Raw genomic sequence first — 18732 nt, forward strand, 5'->3', positions numbered from 1 at the left:
CTGAAGAATGTGGCAAGCATTTTGCTGGTCCTGCTTAAAGCAACTCCGTATTGCTCTAAAATTAAAATCTAAAGGAAGTTTCTAAGAACGACTGCAAGCCTTTGGAGATTATAGAAAATGAAAGACGATTGCAATCACTACAGAATTAACCTACTTTTCCCCAAAACTGAAAGAGCAAATATTCACAAAAAGATCCCTGAGGGACCTAAATAAAATGAATTTTTCTCCTGAATAACAGAAATTCTGTTTTTCAAATGTAAATCTAAATAACACTTTTTTTGGAAACTGACCAGAATTTAGCTGAATAAGACATAAACATATGAGACTGTTCAAATGAATTTTTTTGTAGGCATAAAGAAAATGGCAGTGAGCCCTGTAAATCCAGCCCTGTTGCTTATTCTGTGGATTCCCAAAACCCTTTATGTTGCTAATAAAAATGTACCATTTTTGGTATTTCAAAAAATCTGTTTCATAACTGTGAAGTCATAGCCTACAGATTCTAATTGGAAATCTGTCAAATTTTTCTAGAGATTTTCAAGATAGCACATGTCGAAAATAGTTTAGAAAATAAAGTGTGAGTAGAACACAATAGAAAGAAGGGTAAGAGAGAGGAATGCAAGGATGGGGGTGGGGAGTCTACAGTGTGCTTCACCTGCAGAGTGCAGCCCATTGAAGTATCTGAGCAACTTTGATTGCTATAATTCCTCTGTGTGTGGAGTTTTGGTGGAGAACCATCTTCACACACGTTTCCAAGCCCTCAGTGAGGTTCACAAATTAACACAATCTTATGCTCTTTGCAGATGTATCCATGTGCTTCACTGAGGGTGGGGTTTTATAAGGGTCCAGGAGCAAGGCATTCATAGGTAGGCTTCAAGAAGCCATGAATTCCTTGAAATTGCATAGATACATTTTAAGTCTTTCCTTTTGTGCCCCTACTTTTCTAAACAAAGGGTCACCAGCTTTCACCAAATACACAAAATTACCCTAAGGTTTTCACCTCCAAAACATTAGCTAAGAACCACTGCTTTGGGTCATTACTAATTGTTCTATCTAATTTTCCTTTCCCAGGAACAAAGGCAATGTGGTGTGTGTGTATGTATATGTGTGTGCTGCCTGTGGGGTTCTCACAACAGGAAACCTTAGCATTACCATATCTTATTTACATTAATACTATTTTAGGCACGGTCTGATTTTCTATCTATTATAACTAAGATATTTAAATTAATTTAGGCTACAAAGGCTTTTATTATCTGTTACAAATTTTCTATGTCTCATCAGTGAAGAGAATAGAGAATTTGGAAGCATAGATATATTCAAAAATCAAAACAGAAAAGGGTGATGTCTGCTCCACCCAGTTTTTAGCACTGAACTTGAAGGACTGATTCTCAGGAACTGCCTTCTTCAGAGAAGGGGACATCAGGTCACTGCTCTCTCTAGTTTCCTCTGGGGACAACAAAAAACAAATCTTGCCATCTTGCCTCAGTCAATAATCATTTTCTGAACATTTTAAATGCAGATTTAAAAGAACACCCATTTTTGTGTCATTGGCATTTTGGGCCATTCCTGTTGTGATGAAAATTAAACCATGAGAAGCACTGACATAGAAAAGATCAGGCCCTGGGAGACTTAAATACTTCTGTTTTAGAAGTAAAACAGGTCACATAAGTCAAATATAATCTCTTACTAAGAGCAAGAAAACAAACCCCAAACTACTGTTTGTTATTGGGAAGCAATAAAACCAAAGCAAAAGGGTAAAGGAGAGAAGTCAGACTACCAAGGATTTTTGTCTTTTTTTAGCTCACATTTATAGGAGTGACACAGAATTTTTATCACTTCTTTAAGATAACTGTTTGGTGTGCCCTATAAAAACCATCTCAATTTTATAGTGTTACTTAATTCCCTAACCATTGTGAGGAGCCGAGGAGAGAAAGTACCATGTGATTGCAAACAGAGCAAAAGGAAGTGATTCAGGGAACACGGATGCTACTGCAAGTGTCATTGGGAAATAAATTTCTCATCAGGCCTCTCATAGACATTCAATTTTAATACTTCCCTTCAACGTGTTAAGTTGAACCATACATGCAGCACTGACAGTACAGCAATTTTCACCTGAAAACACAGTGCCTTACAGTTCAGCATGAATAGCTTAAATACTGTCAGAAGGATCTGCAAACCCCATTAATTCAGCAGACATGAACTGAGCACCCATTGTGTACCTAACACTTTGCTCAGGGTAAGGACAGGACAATGGCACATGCCGTATCTCTGGGGTAATCTGTGATGGTGCTTAGGTTGTTAAGAATCAGTTCAAGTTGACCATCTATGGTTGGAAAAGATAGACACATAATTCATTCAGTAGTTGAGTCAACAACTTAGAATAACCCCCAGCTGATTCTGATAGTTTAACAAAAAGAGTCATGTAGGCATTTTCTCACCACTGTGATAACTTCAGGAAGGGGCAATTTTTAACTTCCCATGTTTCCTATAGGAACTGAACCACTTGCTTACGATCATGTTGAGTTTCCAATCTTTTGGCTGCTGGCCCAGTATTTTCTCTGTTGATCAATTCTCTCTTGCTGCTCACCCTAAGGGCAGCCCTGCAAAGAAAGGAAACTGATGCTTTATCTCGGGCAGAGGGCAAAATCAAATAGACTCTCTGGTGGGAAAATTCTACAGAAGCGTTTCCTGTACATTTTCATGCAATATTTTATCCCTTCATATCTTGCTACCTCCCCTGTGCTCAGTAATTTTAGTTTGTGCTTTTTGTTTCTCTTTTTGTTTCTTTGGTTTGCTGGCTTTGTGTTCTTTTCCCTTTTTTTCCTTTTCTTTTCCTTTTTTAATGCAGGAATCGGTCAAGGCGTTCCAGTGGTGGCACTCATTGTGGAAGGAGGACCCAATGTGATTTCGATTGTTTTGGAGTACCTTCGAGACACCCCTCCCGTGCCGGTTGTTGTCTGTGATGGGAGTGGACGGGCATCTGACATCCTGGCATTTGGGCATAAATATTCAGAAGAAGGCGGGTAGGTAATTTGCCAGGGCTCACGGTAGACCATTGTGTACAGACTGTTCACTGCAAGCTTGGAAAAGAGGGGGATTCGTTTATTATGTTTGGAGGAGCTCAGCAAGCCCGCACATCAAAACCAGCAATCAGCAAGCTGTCTAAAGGTTGTCTGTTATGGGACGGTGGTGGGGAGGGACAGAGGAACATGTTCTGATGTCCTAGGAAGTGGGACATCTCACAGACGCTTTCCTAGACCACACTAACAATAAAGGGGATGAGAGAAAAGAGGCCATAGGAGGTGGTTTCTTTCCTCTGCATTTCTCCATCTCCCTTCCTCTCCACATAGAGACAGAAACTGAATTTGAACTCCTGAAGCACAGCTAATCTAGGACACATAGTGCAGGTTAATAACCTAGGAAAAGCCGGATGAGCAGCTTCCAGATTTAACCTCCAGACATCAGCCTGGCCTAGAGTGACAAAAGCCTCTGGGGTCTGTGCTGCTGTGTCCCTCCAGATGGACCTCTCAATGGTAACCACTCTGGACCTCTGTGAACTTCTCCTGAACGCCTCATACTCTGTCCTTGGCCCCTTGGGCTCCTAATGCTTCCTTCAAGAGCCCAGGGCTTCCACCCCCAAGGAGGATTCTTCTGTGCAGTCTTCCCCTATAAGCTGAGTTCCCACTCAATAAATAGCTGTGAATGAGCTTAAGGAAGAGAACTTAGGGGAGCCTTTCAAGTTTTCAATTAAAGAACGCCTTAATTAACTCTCCAAACACATGAAAACAGTGGAAGAAAGAAACCCCAAAGGAGACGTGGTCTTTTATCCATGCCTATATAAATACACAGTGAGGTCTACCAGGTACCATGCATAGTGCTGAACAGAGAGACAAACAGAAGAATAACACGTGATTGCCACCCTGGAGAAGCTACAGTAAGTCCAGTAAAGAGACAAGCTTGTCATTACAATACACTTACAGCAGGACACTCCCTCTTTGATCTCTGAGTCTCCATAGTTGTAAAGCAGCAACTCAACACCATCTCTTCTCTCCCCATCCCAGGCCTTATCTTTGTCAATGGCCCAGAATGCCAAGTGACCCATTAAAACAGCAGGCTCACTTGGTTACCACATGAAACTTAGGCTGTGAAATGAAAAATAATGCAATGCACAGGGGCTCCAGCTGAATATAGCACCAAACCTCAACAGTCACGTTAAACCTAGTTAAAGCTTTGATACATACACAAAAATAAAATACAATAAAAACTAATTTTTATTAGCTCAAAGATGGAATTTACTACTGAAAATTTTAATTGAATTACTAATACTTTCTACTTTGATGGCAAATATTGCTCCATTTATACCAAAGGACAGTAATACCATGCAGTTTTTATTTTCTCCTTGCAAGATTGTTGAAAAAAAAAAGAAACACACACAAACACACACACATAACCCATCAATACTTCACAATTTAGGGTTATAGACAAGTCATTTTGCTTACCAATTAATTTTACACTTGATCTTAACCAAAAGGCCGAGAAGCGATACCGATTAATTTTATATTGACATGTTAATACATAAAAGTAGCACAGATCAGTTCTTACTCCAATTTGTTCATGTTAATTTACCAACTTGAATCTCTACACTTCTGTCTCTAGACAATTATTAGACATTAATATGAAGACATTTCACTTAAATGCTTAAAATAAAATAGAAATACAGAAGTTGGGATTCTAGTAAATTCTCATTTTCTTGAAGATATTTCTCATCTGTGTATTGCCTGTTTCTCTATTCTTTTGTCTTCTTCCTGCAGTCTACCTTTTGACCAGTTATTATTTCCCAGCTTCATCAACAGTGTGTAGAAAAGAAAAAATGAAAAGTAAAATCTGTCTAGTGATTTAACTGTTCTGTTAAATGAGTTCATGGGAGAGACAATATAATTTCTATAGTGAACGTATGTTATTATCAGGGAATCTCAATTATGCTTATCACTATCTCCACAGATAATGTAGAATGTGTGTTTTTTTTAATGTGGAATGAAACTTTAGGGAAAATTTACAATATACAAACACATTGTTCAAGTATATAGCATACAATGCATATGGATTTGTTTCATTTTTACAAAATCCACAAGTGACATGCTAATTTTTAGCATAGATTGCAGTGCTCTGTGTATATAATTATTTACTGTCTTAAAAACAACATTGTGTATGATACAAGCATTGATTTAATCTGAATTTGTCAATTATAGATTAGTTCTGAAAAAGCATTTCTACAGATTGGTCATTTAGCCTAGCTGTTTAGATGCTGGTTAACATGCCCAAATTCCACACTGGAGTAGGGTTTGGTACCCAACTCTGATTCTGGACTCCAGCTTCTTGCTAATGCAAACTCTGGTATGTAGTAGTGATGGCTAAACTAATCGAGTTCCCACCAACTATGTGGAAGACCAGGATTGAGTTCTTGGCTCCTGGCTTTTAACTTGCCAAAGACTTTCTAAGGGAGATTAAAACATGGCAGGAACGTAAATAACAGGAGGGTCACATGTGTCCTGGTTAAGGCACTAAGTTTTCTGAAACCATAGAGGATTTAACACTTGAGTAGGCATCCTCACAAGAATCCTTTCAATGGAACAGTATGTGTTAATTATCCACAAAATGGCAATATAATCCAACAGTTTCACTTCTGCATGATGGAGGAGAAACTATCAGATCTTCTCTTACCTAACTCAGCACATAAAAAACAATCTATTTGAATAAGATTGAATGCAGTTGATAATGGGGTCAAATTCAGTCAGATGGCATGGTAGCGGGGTGTGTGTGTGTCTAACGAGATGAAAAAAGCCAAACTCATTATTGTCTACACTCGCACACACCAATGCATATTTCTCTGACCAAACGTACAGTTTTTCCACACCCCAAGCAAGCAACCAGTTCTGTAGTAGTATCAGCTGGGTGCCCTAATTCAATTCAGTGCTGATTCTGTCTACCTAGACACAGTGTCAGCTTCACAGGTTAAAGTCACCAAAATTGCCCCCTCTTTCAGATAATATCCTCAAGTTCCAATTTGATTTACTTGTGCTTCTGACCAATCAGCTATCAACTGGGGTTCCCACAACACCCTATTCAGATTCAGTGCATTTGCTAGAGCAGCTCACAGCACTCAGGGAAACACATTTATTGATTTAATATAAAGGCTTTCACACAGGATACAGATGAAGAAATGCACAGGGCAGGGTATGTGGGAAGGGGCTTAAGCTTACATGCCCTCTCTGGGTGCCACCCTCTAGGAACCTCCATGTATTCACTCCCCAGAAGTTCTCTTAGCCTTGACCTGTTGAGTTTTTAACAAAGCATTCATTACACTGGCATGATTAAGTCATTGACCATTAGTGAGCAACTTAACCTTGGATTCTCATTCTCCCAGGAAGTTGGGGGATGGTGCTGGGTCCCAATTCTCTAATCCTACTTTGGTCTTTCTGGCCACCAAGCCCCAAAGCTTAAGCTACCATCCATCAGTCAATTCACAAACATATAAAGACACTCAGCACTTTGAAGGATTTTAGGAGACATGTGCCAGCAAACAGGAACAAAGTCCAAGTATCTTTTGTACATTATCACATGTATTATTAAATGAAATATATATATTCAAATCCAGATAAATTAATAAATACACACATACTTTAAAACTAAAGTAAAGACAAAGCTAGGACTGATAACATGATTTTTCAAATCAACTATGAGTTTTTTTTATTGCTTGCTTTAGGCACCATAAATAGTATGAAAAAGTGTAACTCTCATTATCTTACTTGAACTAACATAAAAATGAATAATTTTCATTAGATGACCATTACTTAGATTAGAGAAGCCAGAAAGAGATATAAGTTGGAGTAGCTAGAGAAAGTTCTACGGAGAGAATATTATTGCAACTTTTGCCTAGTGGTGTGTGTGTGTGTGTGTGTGTGTAAAGTTACATAGATCTGTGTTATTGTATCCAAGCTCCACCAGACCAGTGTAGCTCCATTTAATTAAGAAAGTGCAAAATAAAACACTTTCATGTCATGTCACGGTTTGCTATTGGACTCCTCCTGACCCCAATTCTGTGTCAACATAGGAAGGATGGAGCATTGACTTTAAACAGGGATCTAGATAGAGTTCAAGGAAGAAAGTACTACATAAAAGAAGATCTTTATTGATCTAAATTAGCCAAGTCAGTTCCCTACATAGATTAAATTGGCTTTAGAATTGCCTAACTCCAAGCTCCTTTTTACTGCATGTCTTTGAACATGAAGAGAAAACATCAGAAAGAAAAAACATAGGGGGATAATTTGTTAAACAGAGAACTCCTTTTAAGAAAACCATTGTCCACAAATTTTAGAACTCCCTGCGAAGCCAAAGAAGATTTCAAAGGTATCCACTGATTACTTTCCTCTGAGACTTCCTTAGCTAACTCTTGGCTACTTGTGTTATAGAAAATATTCAAAATAAGCATGTGGTTATCAGCAGCCTGCTTGACAATCACCTGGAGTGCCTGAAGAAATACAGATTCCCCTAAATATCCTGATTTTGATGCCCCGAGGGGTAGGGCCCAGAATTTTATTCGAAACCAAAACCCTGCCACACTTTCAGAAAATCCTAAAATTTGTCAAAATTATATTTCTCCTTATACTTCTCTCATGTTTTCCAAAACAACTTCTTCAGTGTCTGTGCATAGCAGGCATTCTCCTCACAAGTCTCCACGTCACCATAAGCACCTTTCACCCTCCTGTCAAAGTTTGGGTTTGGAAGCCAGTTGATGTGAAAAGTGTCTCTAACACAAATCACCACATCTGGAAGAGTGGAAACTTCTACCCTAAAGACCTAGTTACACCATGAAAATACTGTTTTTGACAAGACAGGTAGATTTATCTGTTAGTATTTTTATCTAGAGAGTAACTCTGAATATTCTCTATTTTATATATTGCACTTTGACCTGAGATTCCATTTGAGAAAGAGGTCAGGGGCTTTAGAAAGTGAAAATCAATGCACTGGGCAAGTGGGAGGTTGAAACTTTTCAGTGGTGAACTCGGTAGTAAGTGGAACGGAATGCTTCAATGTGCCTCCCTAATAGCTAAAAGAATCACAATCAACCAGCACTGTTTCACTTTCAAACCTGTGCTTTTCTCACCTTCCAGTTTTTTTAATTCATTATATACTTAGAACTGGAGAGAACATAATTTGCAAAGGCAATGAGTGAACTGAATGTCCCTAAGAGGGAGAGGGGGAGGGGGAGGGAGGGAGAGAGAGAGAAGGGGGGGGGGAGAAAGGGGGGTGGAGAGGGAGAGAAATATTTTCCATCTGCTGGCTCACTCCCTCCCCAAGTGCCTACAACAGCCAGGAGTCAGGAACTCTATCTGGTCTCCCACATGGGCAGCTGATGCCAAAGCATTTGAGCCTTGAGACATCATCTGCTGCCTCCCCAGATACATTAGCAGGAATCTGAATCAGAAGCAAAGTAACCAGGACTCAAACTACCATTGCAATTGGGGATGTGGGCATTCCAAGTGCCAGGTTAACCCGCTGAGCCATAATACATGCTCCAAATACATTTAAATAAAAAAAAAAAAGAGGAAAGCAAAAACAACTAAAATGTACAATTTTCTGAGTTCCACCCTCAGATTTTCAAATTCAATAAACCTCACTGGAGATGGGTTTTTTGCTTGTCAAAAGACTACCAGGAGATTCGGATTCTGCTGGTTGAGGGACCATTCTCAAAGGGTAACTTTCCTAGGGCCTCTCTCTTCTTGGCCCACATCCACCAAGGCAGTTATGAGGCATCAACAGGGCCCTCCTCAGTTTCATGAGCTTCTCTGTAAAATTCACTTCAAATCCCATTCTTTTGCATGAACTCAAGATCCTGCATTCTAGCCTTGCCTCTCCAGAGCCATCTCAACCAATGAACTTCCCATTCACCCTCCAATCGACAGAACTGTTCTCCCTACCATTTTCCAAGCACACTGTGCCTCCACAGGCATCTCTGCCTTATGTGAAATGGGCAAATACCTTTCTTTACCCACTTCATTGCTACTGATTTTTTCTTACAAGTCTACAAACCTAGACTCTCTCTCATGAAAAGATGTAGTGAGGGCTTTAAAATCTACAAATATACTTAAAAATCCATCTGAGTGAGGCACAGATAATAAAATGCTCTAGTATTTAATTTCTTGCCTTTACAAAATGAATTCTGAATCAACCTGGCCAATATTGGAATCTGTAGATGCTAGAATTTTAGTGGTTTAACGTCCCACCCAGTTGTATTATTAATAAATAATGCTTGGGATGTTAATGGATTTTTTTCCACATTCCTTATGCAATTCTCTGGTGTTGATCATAAACCACAGGAATGATGAAAGCTGTTCAGCAGTGACCGTCTGCTATAATCCTCTTCAACCAGAGAAACACTAAAAATGCTTTAAAGAAAGATTGTAGCATTAACTCAACTCACAATTACTATTGTCTATAAAAGTCTCCATTCATTTTCATTAAAACCTTTTATTATCCTAATTGTTGGGCAACTGTCCTAGAGTTGATGCACATATTTATATTTTCTGGGAATATTCAATGCAAAGTTAGTGTCCATCCATAAGCAGAAATCCCTAAAGCTCTTGAGTAAGCTGTAAAAATCTATTCCTCAGTCTCTACCCATAAAAGCCACGTTTAGCACCTTGGAGACAGACCCAAAATATGGAGATATTTAATCCTATAATCTCCATAGTTCTTGCCAAGCAATAGTATATTTGAGATTTTGTCTCCAGTGTAGGAATGAACAAAGTTTTCATCTTGAGTGTCGACTCTAATCAGTTGGTGGCGGCTTCCTGAAATACAAAAAGAATGGTGTCAAGACCACATCTAAGAGAAAAAGGTGCTGTGATAGATTAACAATGTCTACTGAGGCAACAAAGGGAATTTACAATCAACATGCCCCGTGTGTCTACTCTTAAACTGGAATGAAGCCAAACATCTTATAGATACTCCCATATGTATAAGACTACCAGGCAATCATCAAGTAATACAATAAATTATGAACCAAATGGGAAAAAAATCCTAGTTGCCTAAAGATGCTGAGAACAAAGGAAGTGGTCCATTAAAAAGATCAACACTGTAAAGCACATCAGTGTTTCAATTATCAGATGATATCAGCATTTCCACACAGAATGATGCATAGGAGATGAAGGGCAAGGAGGTCTTCACTGGAGGTTACTTTTGGGACAAGTCAGCTGAGCAATTGCCTACACATAATGCATGAGAATTTTTTTTAAAACTAGGAACTCATCCATCATACCACATATAACAAAAGTAGAGAAAATTTATTTTTCTCAACATCACAGAGAAAGATATGTGGTTAGGATTATCTTGACAAATTATATTTAGGTGAGAATCTATATTTGTAATTTTCTTTCCCAACACCCCTGACCCTCTCCCCAAAGCCATGCTTGATGAATTGAAATTAGGATGTTGTAAGGCTTCTACCTGCAGGGTCTTGACATATACATTATTTCATTAACTTTATGAGGTGTAATGATTATCATCCTCATTTTATAAATGAGGAAATTAAGGACAGAAAGGTCAGGAAATCTGCTAGACATCTCAGGACTAGAAACTGATTTGCCCAGGCAAATTGGTGCTAGAGCCAGGGCTCGTGTCAGCTTTGCCATTTTGCCTTCCACGCAGAAGAGACCCAGTGCCTGCCACAGGTTTCTCTTGCGTTCTCCAGAGCGGAGTTATTTCAGACAACACAGGGGGCTGCACCTAGCCTGCATCTTCTCTCTCCCCTTCCATGTGCTAGTTACCTTCTCCCCTGCGCAAACGCTGAGCCGGCATCTCAAACACGTCCAGTGAAAGTTGCCTGTGTTTTAGCCTGCCTAGAGATTGCGCATGTCTCAGCCCAGCCCTGATTCTTTTCCACAGGACTTAATAGAATGAACATCGTGACCACCTCTCTGGCCCAGCTATGGATGGTGCCCCCTGCTGGGATGCCATTTGGAATGAACCTGACCATGTGCTTTACTTACACTTTTGGCAGCAGCAAGGCTGCCTGACCATGTGGCAGTCCCTGTGTTCTTTGGCAATGCTTCACCTTCTACTCAGCGGCACATTCATAACCAAAGGCAAAGGAATGAGGAGAAACTGCATGGACACCATCAACACTGTTTAGAATTTCTCACCTGAATGTCTCAGGAGTCTCTGCCTAAGGCAGACAGTTTGCCGCTCTGTCATCCCCAAGAGTGGTGCTGTCCAATAGAATGTTCTGTGATAATAGAAATGTTCTGTTTCTCTGCTGTCCATATTGGATAAGCCCAGAGCACCTTCACTGTGGCTAGTGTGATTAGGGAATTGAATTTTTATTTAATTCTAGCTCATTAGAATTCAATTAGCCATAACTGAATGTCCTCAATTGGTTTCCAACACATTGGGCATGCTTGAATGTCTGATACATTTCCATGTTACAAGAGGGCTTCAAACAATTCCTGGAAGCCTGTAATTAAAAGATAAATTTATTTTGGTGCAAAACATTTTTTGAAACTCATCGATAGTTTTTCATAATACACACATTCCATGAATGAAGATCTCTGACATTTCTACCTTCATATTTGTAAATACTTATCTCCGTCTATCAGAGGTGGGGAATATCTGGCCTGCAGGCCATGTAAGGCCAGCAAAATCATTTGATCTGGCCCTGCAAGGCAACTACAGGTTTGACTCAAAATTCAGTTAATCTATTCAGGCTAATTTTTAAGGTAATAATTTAGGATTGCCTGAGAATGTTGTTATAAGTATCTAGATGAAAAGGTTCCCCACTCCTGAGAAAGGCAGAGGAAAAAAGATATCGTTCATCTGCTACTTCATTCTTCAAATGCCTACAACAACAGCCCAAGCCAAGTCAGATCCAAGACAAGAGTCCAGAACTCCATCCAAAGCTCCCACATGGGTGGCAGGGGCCAAGCACTTGAGCTATTATCTGCTGCCTCCCAGGATGTAATAGCAGAAAATGAGATCAGAAGCAGAGTAGCTGGGACTGAAACTGGCACTCTGATATATAGGATATGGAAATCCCAATAACCTTGTTAATAACCAACTGCACCACAATGCTCGCTTCAATCTTTATATTTTTGATTATACTCTTCCCGCCAACCAACATTATGTGTTCATTCCACAAATTTTTTTTGATCTACTATGTTCTCAACACTGTTCTAGACACTGATGAAAACCTAACAGAACACATTTAGACAAAACTTATGGAGCTCATATTTCAGCAGGGTTTGGTGGGTGATACACATATAGTATAATAATTTGTGAGAGTGAGAGGCTATGCAGGAAAGACAAGGGGATGGTAAAAAAGTTTTTTTGTGTGTGTGTGTAAAGCATATTAGGACTGAGGGAAGAAGAGAATACACCTTGTAACATACAGCCCATACAATCCCAAAGCTTACAGTCTGGCCAGTGTTTTCCTAATCTTTCATATAATGTGCCAGATGTCGAATTCATGGTATGGAGCTTATCTCAGAAGAGGTACTAAATGCCTCTTTTGCCTCTCTCACAACCTCAACTCACCGCCCATCTTCTGTTTCCTTTAATATGTGTATCTGTGCCCTCTGTTTTACTATAGCTAGCTCAGAATTCTAGATTGGGTATTTTTAAAATAAAAGAAAAAATATAAGATATGATCACCCTATGGATAGTGATAAATTTGTCAGACAACTGATTGGATCATCAATGTGTGTGCCCCATTATGGGCACTTTCTCTAAGGTCCTTCTAACTACTTACATTGCTAGATGAACCCTTAGGAAAGGCCCAGGTAAACATCTTTCCTAGGCTAGACAAAAAACAAGGGCAGAGCTACTCTTTCTCACAGACCTTGGATGAGAGACACTGTTCGTACCTAGAGTTGAACTTCAATAAATGACTGGGCAAAATAATCTCCTAACCAGCCCAGCCCATCTTTCAGTCATTGTTACATGTCCAGTCAATCTTTCCAAACGTTCTAATTACCATTTTCTGAAAAACATCAACATCAATTAGTTAAGTGTGAATTTAACATAAATCATCACTTATCCTAAGAGTTGCTCTTAGGGCTTCTAATTGTTGAGCAAAATATTTATTTACCTTTTGATTAATAAGGGGAACTTGGGCATTTGATAGTGTAGCAAAGTAATTCTGGAAAATTATGGGTCTGTGAAATGTTGAGTCTTCCCATGTATAAAGTACAGAACGTCTCATCTCAGGTATAAAAGAAAACATCCACTTGTCTCCAGTCATTCAAACAGCAACTCACTCACTTGACTCTAGTACACTAAGTGGAGCCTATATTATTAGGCTGATGTAACTCATTGTTAGTGATTCTTCTCTCCCGATTCTCTTGTGCTTTAAGCCCAATTCTGATGCTTGTCAATTAGGCAATCTTCAGTCAGTTCATTGCTTCAGGCCTCAGAGTCTGCATCCATAAATGGCTGCTCAGAAGCCCTATCATTTCCTTATCCCAAAATTAAATCCCTCTGCAGAAATTTCATATATTAGTGCCCTCCCTGTAATATACATTCCTCAGAAATCTCTATGTCTAAGCTTCCGGGGAAGATGACAGTCAATGAGTTCTAATCTAAAAATATGAGTTCTAATCCTAATGCTTGTTTAAGATGACATAAAATTATCTAAGAGTAATGGTTCCAGGGCATCTTTGCATCACCAGTTGATTGGTTTCTGCATGACCTTGATAAATAAGGATCCAAGAGATTGTGGGCTCTCCCCATTGCTATCCTGACTTATTGGATTTTTTCCATCCCATTCACAGACCTGTTTTATCCAACCTTTATAGCTGTACTACAGTCTGTCTCTTCTCCACGAGCATAGTCTCCTCCAGACAATTTGCCTGTCAGTTACCCTGCTTCAGCTCTGAGCTGGGCATCACTGGGATTCCCTGCAGATATGAATATTCCCTGGAGTACTTAATGAAAAGATGTATCAGTTGCTCAATTTCTACGTGTCAGGAACAGTGCTAAGTACCTTCTATATGGTACATTTTCCCCACAATTATATATACTACCCCCAGTTAACAAAGTGATGAAGGCTTTCCAAGCCTGAATAACCTGTCTTAAATCCTTCTCTAGTAAGGAAGAGCTGTATTCCAACTGAAGGCTGTGTATCAGTTGTATTCTTACCAAAAGCACTAAATCAGGGCTTAATTAATTCCAAGGGTACTTCAAAATATTCATAGAAAATGCAATTAAATAACTTTTCTTGGTGTGAAAATTTTCAAATCCATGCAGTTGATTGATAAGTATTTTCTATGAACTTTTTCAATATCTCTTCTGTACATGGATTTCAAAAACTTTTGCACCAAAATAAATATATATTTTAATTCCATTTATCCATGAAGTTATTGAAGTACCCTTAAATGTCATTCCATTTTCTAGAGCAGATTGTGAAATTGACCTGACCCCTTCCACTTATGACATGGAATTAGTTGAGGAAAAAAATGTATTTGGTTTCTAGGTGACATAATGATTTCCAGTTGTCAAAACCAGTAAGATTTGTATAAGAGAAATTATCTCAATATCACTGAAGTTCTTAAAATAGTCTAACAGTTATTGAGTGCTTTCATGGGTAAGACATTGCCCTAAGAATTATGGGAGACATAATGAACACATAGGTTCCTGACAAGAGCTACAAAACAATTCAAAGGAGGGAGGGTAAAGTAATATCCAGAAATAGGACCAAATACAAGCCTTTGAGTTGGGTGTCCAAGTCATTCCTCAAAACCTTGTGAGTTTAAAGGAGATAGGTGGAGATCAAGAATATTTCTTAGAAATGAATCTAATGAAAAAAAGTATCAAGGACATTAATTGGAGGATAAATCCTACCCACTTCTTCCATTCTCCGAAATAGGCTGGAAGTCCATCCAGCCTAAGACTCAAGGGGCCTGGGCAGGACCCCTGGTCACCAATCACAAAGCAGGCAACTACTCATTCACTCAACCCACAAACACCTTTTAGAGCCAACACTGAATCATCTAGAACTCAAAGCAAAAGCAGAATGAAAATTCAATCACTATTTCAAGAAGTACATCATCTAGAAGAGGACAAACATGTAAATAATTTCTATGCAACATAATTACAGGAAGATGAAAGTACTTCAACAATTTCATCAAAATAGGAGAGGCAGAGAGAGAGAGAGGGAAAGAGAGTGAACCATCCGCTGGTTCACTCCCCATTTGGCTGTAATGGCTGGAGCTGCACCAATCTGAAGCCAGGAGCCAGGAGCCTCCTCCTGGTATCCCAAACAGGTGCAGTGGCCCATGGACTTGGGCCATCTTCCACTGCTTTCTCAGGCTGTAGCATAGTGCTGGATTGGAAGTGGAACCGCTGGGGACTAGAACCAGCACCCATATGGGATGCTGGTACTTCAGGCCAGGGCGTTAACCCACTGTGCCACAGCACCAGCCTCTCAAAATAGAATTTAAAGAAAAAAACTGTGGAGCAGGTGTTGTGGTATAGTCAGTTAAGCTATTGCTTTCAACACCCACATTCCATATCAGAGTGACTGATTCAAGCCTTAGCTTCTCCACTTACAATCAGATTGCTATTAATGTGTCTGAGGCAGCCGACAACAGCCATTTTCAAACCTTTTTCAGCCATTCCAACCACTCCAATCACCAAGTCATCACGCAGTGTCCTGCCTGAATTTCTAACCCACAAATCATCCACACAGTATATTAACACTGTTTTACATGGTGAAGTTTTGGGGTGTTACCTGTTGATAGATTGCCAGCATATAAGGAATATAATCCTATAAACTCCTTGAGGCTAGAACAGACTTATTCATCTCTTTACCTGCAACATAATGCCTGGCATACAGTAGGCATCAATCTTGTTTATCGAATGAATGAATGACTAATCAGATATTTGCATGAAGTATTTGTAAGGCTCTACTGTAATTCAGCTCCAAAATTTGTTAAGTATCTCCATTTCCCAAACATAAAACATACAAAAACGAGACACTGGTCTCTAACCTTGTTGGAGCAGGAAAGTTACTTCTCCCCCTGTACCACTGGGTTCAGTGGGTGTGTTGTTAATACTGGAAGAAAGCTTTGCAGAGCGCACAGGCCCTGGTCACTTATCATGAAGGAATACAACAGTAACTCTCACCTCAAGAGCATTGTAGGACTGCGTGTAAATAATGGTAAATGCTTACACAGGGCTTGCTGTAGGTCAGGCACTTTCCCAAGCCCTATAAGGAGCTTACTCATTTAACATTCACATCCATTTAACATCTATTAAACAAGTACTACTATAATTCCCATTTTACATATACAAAAATATGATATCAACACTAGATAATGTACACAAGATTACAGTCTGAAACCAAAAGCTTGAATACAGACAGCCTGGTCCTGGTGGCCATGATGTGTTTGTTTATGATCCTGTCTTGCCTCTCTGGGAAGAATCATGCCATTACTTGTGGTTCCAGGGTCATGGCATTTGGGAGGAAGTGGTAGCTTTTATGAAAAGGAGGAGGTGTGAGGAGAAAATGCCATTCTCTGTGACCTCAGGCAAGACACATAGCTCTTGATCCCTTTAATATAACATTTAGTAACTTGCTTTGGCTTCAAGCAAATAATAAAATTTTGTTTTTCTCAGAGAATTGGATTTCATGGAAAATTATGTCTTTCAACTACCTAATTGTGATATTGTTAGTAATTTTACTTATGTAAGTAAACTTTTCTCAACTCTGAAGAAACTAATAGAGAGCATCAATGGGGGTCACGGGAAGGGCTCTGCTCTTGGAAAGCCATTAATTAACCTCAGATTAGCTCTTAGAGTCCCATTGAATTCTAAGTGCATTTTCTAGTTTCTACTTCTAGGAACCAAACTCTGCTATTACAGGTAATTATCTTCATTCTGAGCAGTACTTGTATGCGTGTGTTGTATTGCCAGCATTGGAACAGAATAATAATAGCAAACAGGGAGCTTCGCTGGTTCCCCTTAGCACTGGATAAACATTGCCCTATTGTAAATTGTTCAAGAACTCATCTAAAAAGCTCAGATCCTAAGCACAGCATTTGAATGAAGACACAGATGCTACAGAGACTTTGCTCACTTCAGTGAATACACTCCCTGTCACAAAAACCTCTCATCGGAGGTGTGCCAAAAATAACACTGGCACATATGGAACCACAAATCAAAAAGTTTACATAAATAGGGTCACTTTATCAAGAACCTGAGCTTCAAAGGAAAATTACACATAATGATATGACCATGTTTTGATGTCAAGAAATTTTCAATCACTATTCTAGTGCCAATAAAAAAATCTAAAAGGAGATTCCCTCTAATTTAGTTGATGAGTCACTAACAGTCCAATTTTAAATCACTCTAATGTGCAGGGGGCAAAAATAGAAGTAGAAAAACAGTAATTTCAAGAAAGTAGGCCTCTCAATATCTCAAAGACCATGGCTGCAAAATCAGAAAGGATACTTGGAGAAGACAGAGTAAACCTTTGTAACAAAGAGTAAACATTTAGTTCAGCAAAGCAAATACCTACGGAAAACTGTAAACAATACGACCTTTGAGCTCTTAACTGCATGGTGCCATTGTCCTCACTTACCAGCTTCTGCTTTGCCCCTCAAAACTTGTCCCACTTCCCTCAGATGTTCTCTAGGAGGGGTCTTAGAGAGTTCATGGAAACTTTGTATTGTGAAAACCCTATGCCTGGATTTCAAATGTTTTCAACCAAAATGAGTTGATCTTCTAATTCCACTTTCCATGAACATTTGAAAGTACCTACATGGATGTATATACTTACACCAAATCAGCTACAGTTTCTACCTCAAATGCAGATGATTAGGAAATCGAGGGTATATTTATAGAATGCAAACATGCAGAGTAGCCTAGTGTGATACGGCTGAAGTTAGTTGGTGCAGGTCAAACAGGGAGATCATCAAATTGTGCTACCGAGCACAAATCATAAACTTCCTTGGGCTACAGTTTGGAATTCAGCCCTGCTTGCCTTACAGCTAGGAATGCCAATTTCTCTGGAGCCCCAGTGTGGAATAAACCATACTGACCCATGGCACATCAAAAGTTACGCGGGCTCTTAGAAAACAGTGTTACTGTGCTCCAACTGTGCTCCTTCTGCTGCTCCCAAGACCTAATGCATGCTATTTCTTTGTTAAAAGAGTTTATCTGCAAATGTTGGAGAAGCACCAAAAATGAGAATTTTTTTCTCTGATGCAATCAGAAGGCTGGAAAAATAACTGAACCAAGAATGGCAGTTATTTAGTGTTTAATGAGTGTAACAATGCTTTCAACAGACCACATCACCTTGACTCTGTGTGAAAACATCTCTGCTCCTGTAGAAATAGGCACTCCACACTTCAGAAGATACCAACCTACAGAATCTGCCTACTTGTAGCATTCTAGGGCCCTGATCGCTAAACGATTTAGCCAAAGCCATGACGGCAGTCAGTTGTGAAACGGAGTTCAAAACTGTGTAAGTCCCAGTGTCTTCCAGCTCCCCTAACTACTAAAGCCCGCAATGAGCCAAATTGCAAATGATTCTAAAAGTTTTACATAGTGACAGGATGGATACAAGTTACAGGTCACTCAGTTAACGACCTCAGGGAATTGGGACCTCAGGACAGATGGTTGTTGATGGAAAACAACTTTTGAGTTATCAAAATGTAATGCCTGCAGACAAGGGTTTGGATC

General features: G+C 39.4%; 1 protein-coding gene across 20 annotated transcripts in view; it reads left to right on the forward strand.

The window, feature by feature from the left end:
* TRPM3 (transient receptor potential cation channel subfamily M member 3) overlaps positions 1-18732 on the forward strand; it is a 1025749-nt gene that overhangs the window by 766945 nt on the left and 240072 nt on the right. For all 20 annotated transcript variants that reach the window (XM_070050833.1, XM_070050835.1, XM_051858588.2 and 17 more), the window contains one exon: positions 2846-3020. In XM_070050833.1, coding sequence (XP_069906934.1) covers positions 2846-3020 — 175 coding nt within the window. The remainder of the gene's footprint in view (positions 1-2845; positions 3021-18732) is intronic.

The sequence above is a fragment of the Oryctolagus cuniculus genome, chromosome 1 (genome assembly GCF_964237555.1).
Source record: "Oryctolagus cuniculus chromosome 1, mOryCun1.1, whole genome shotgun sequence".
NCBI classification, from domain to species: Eukaryota; Metazoa; Chordata; class Mammalia; order Lagomorpha; family Leporidae; genus Oryctolagus; species Oryctolagus cuniculus.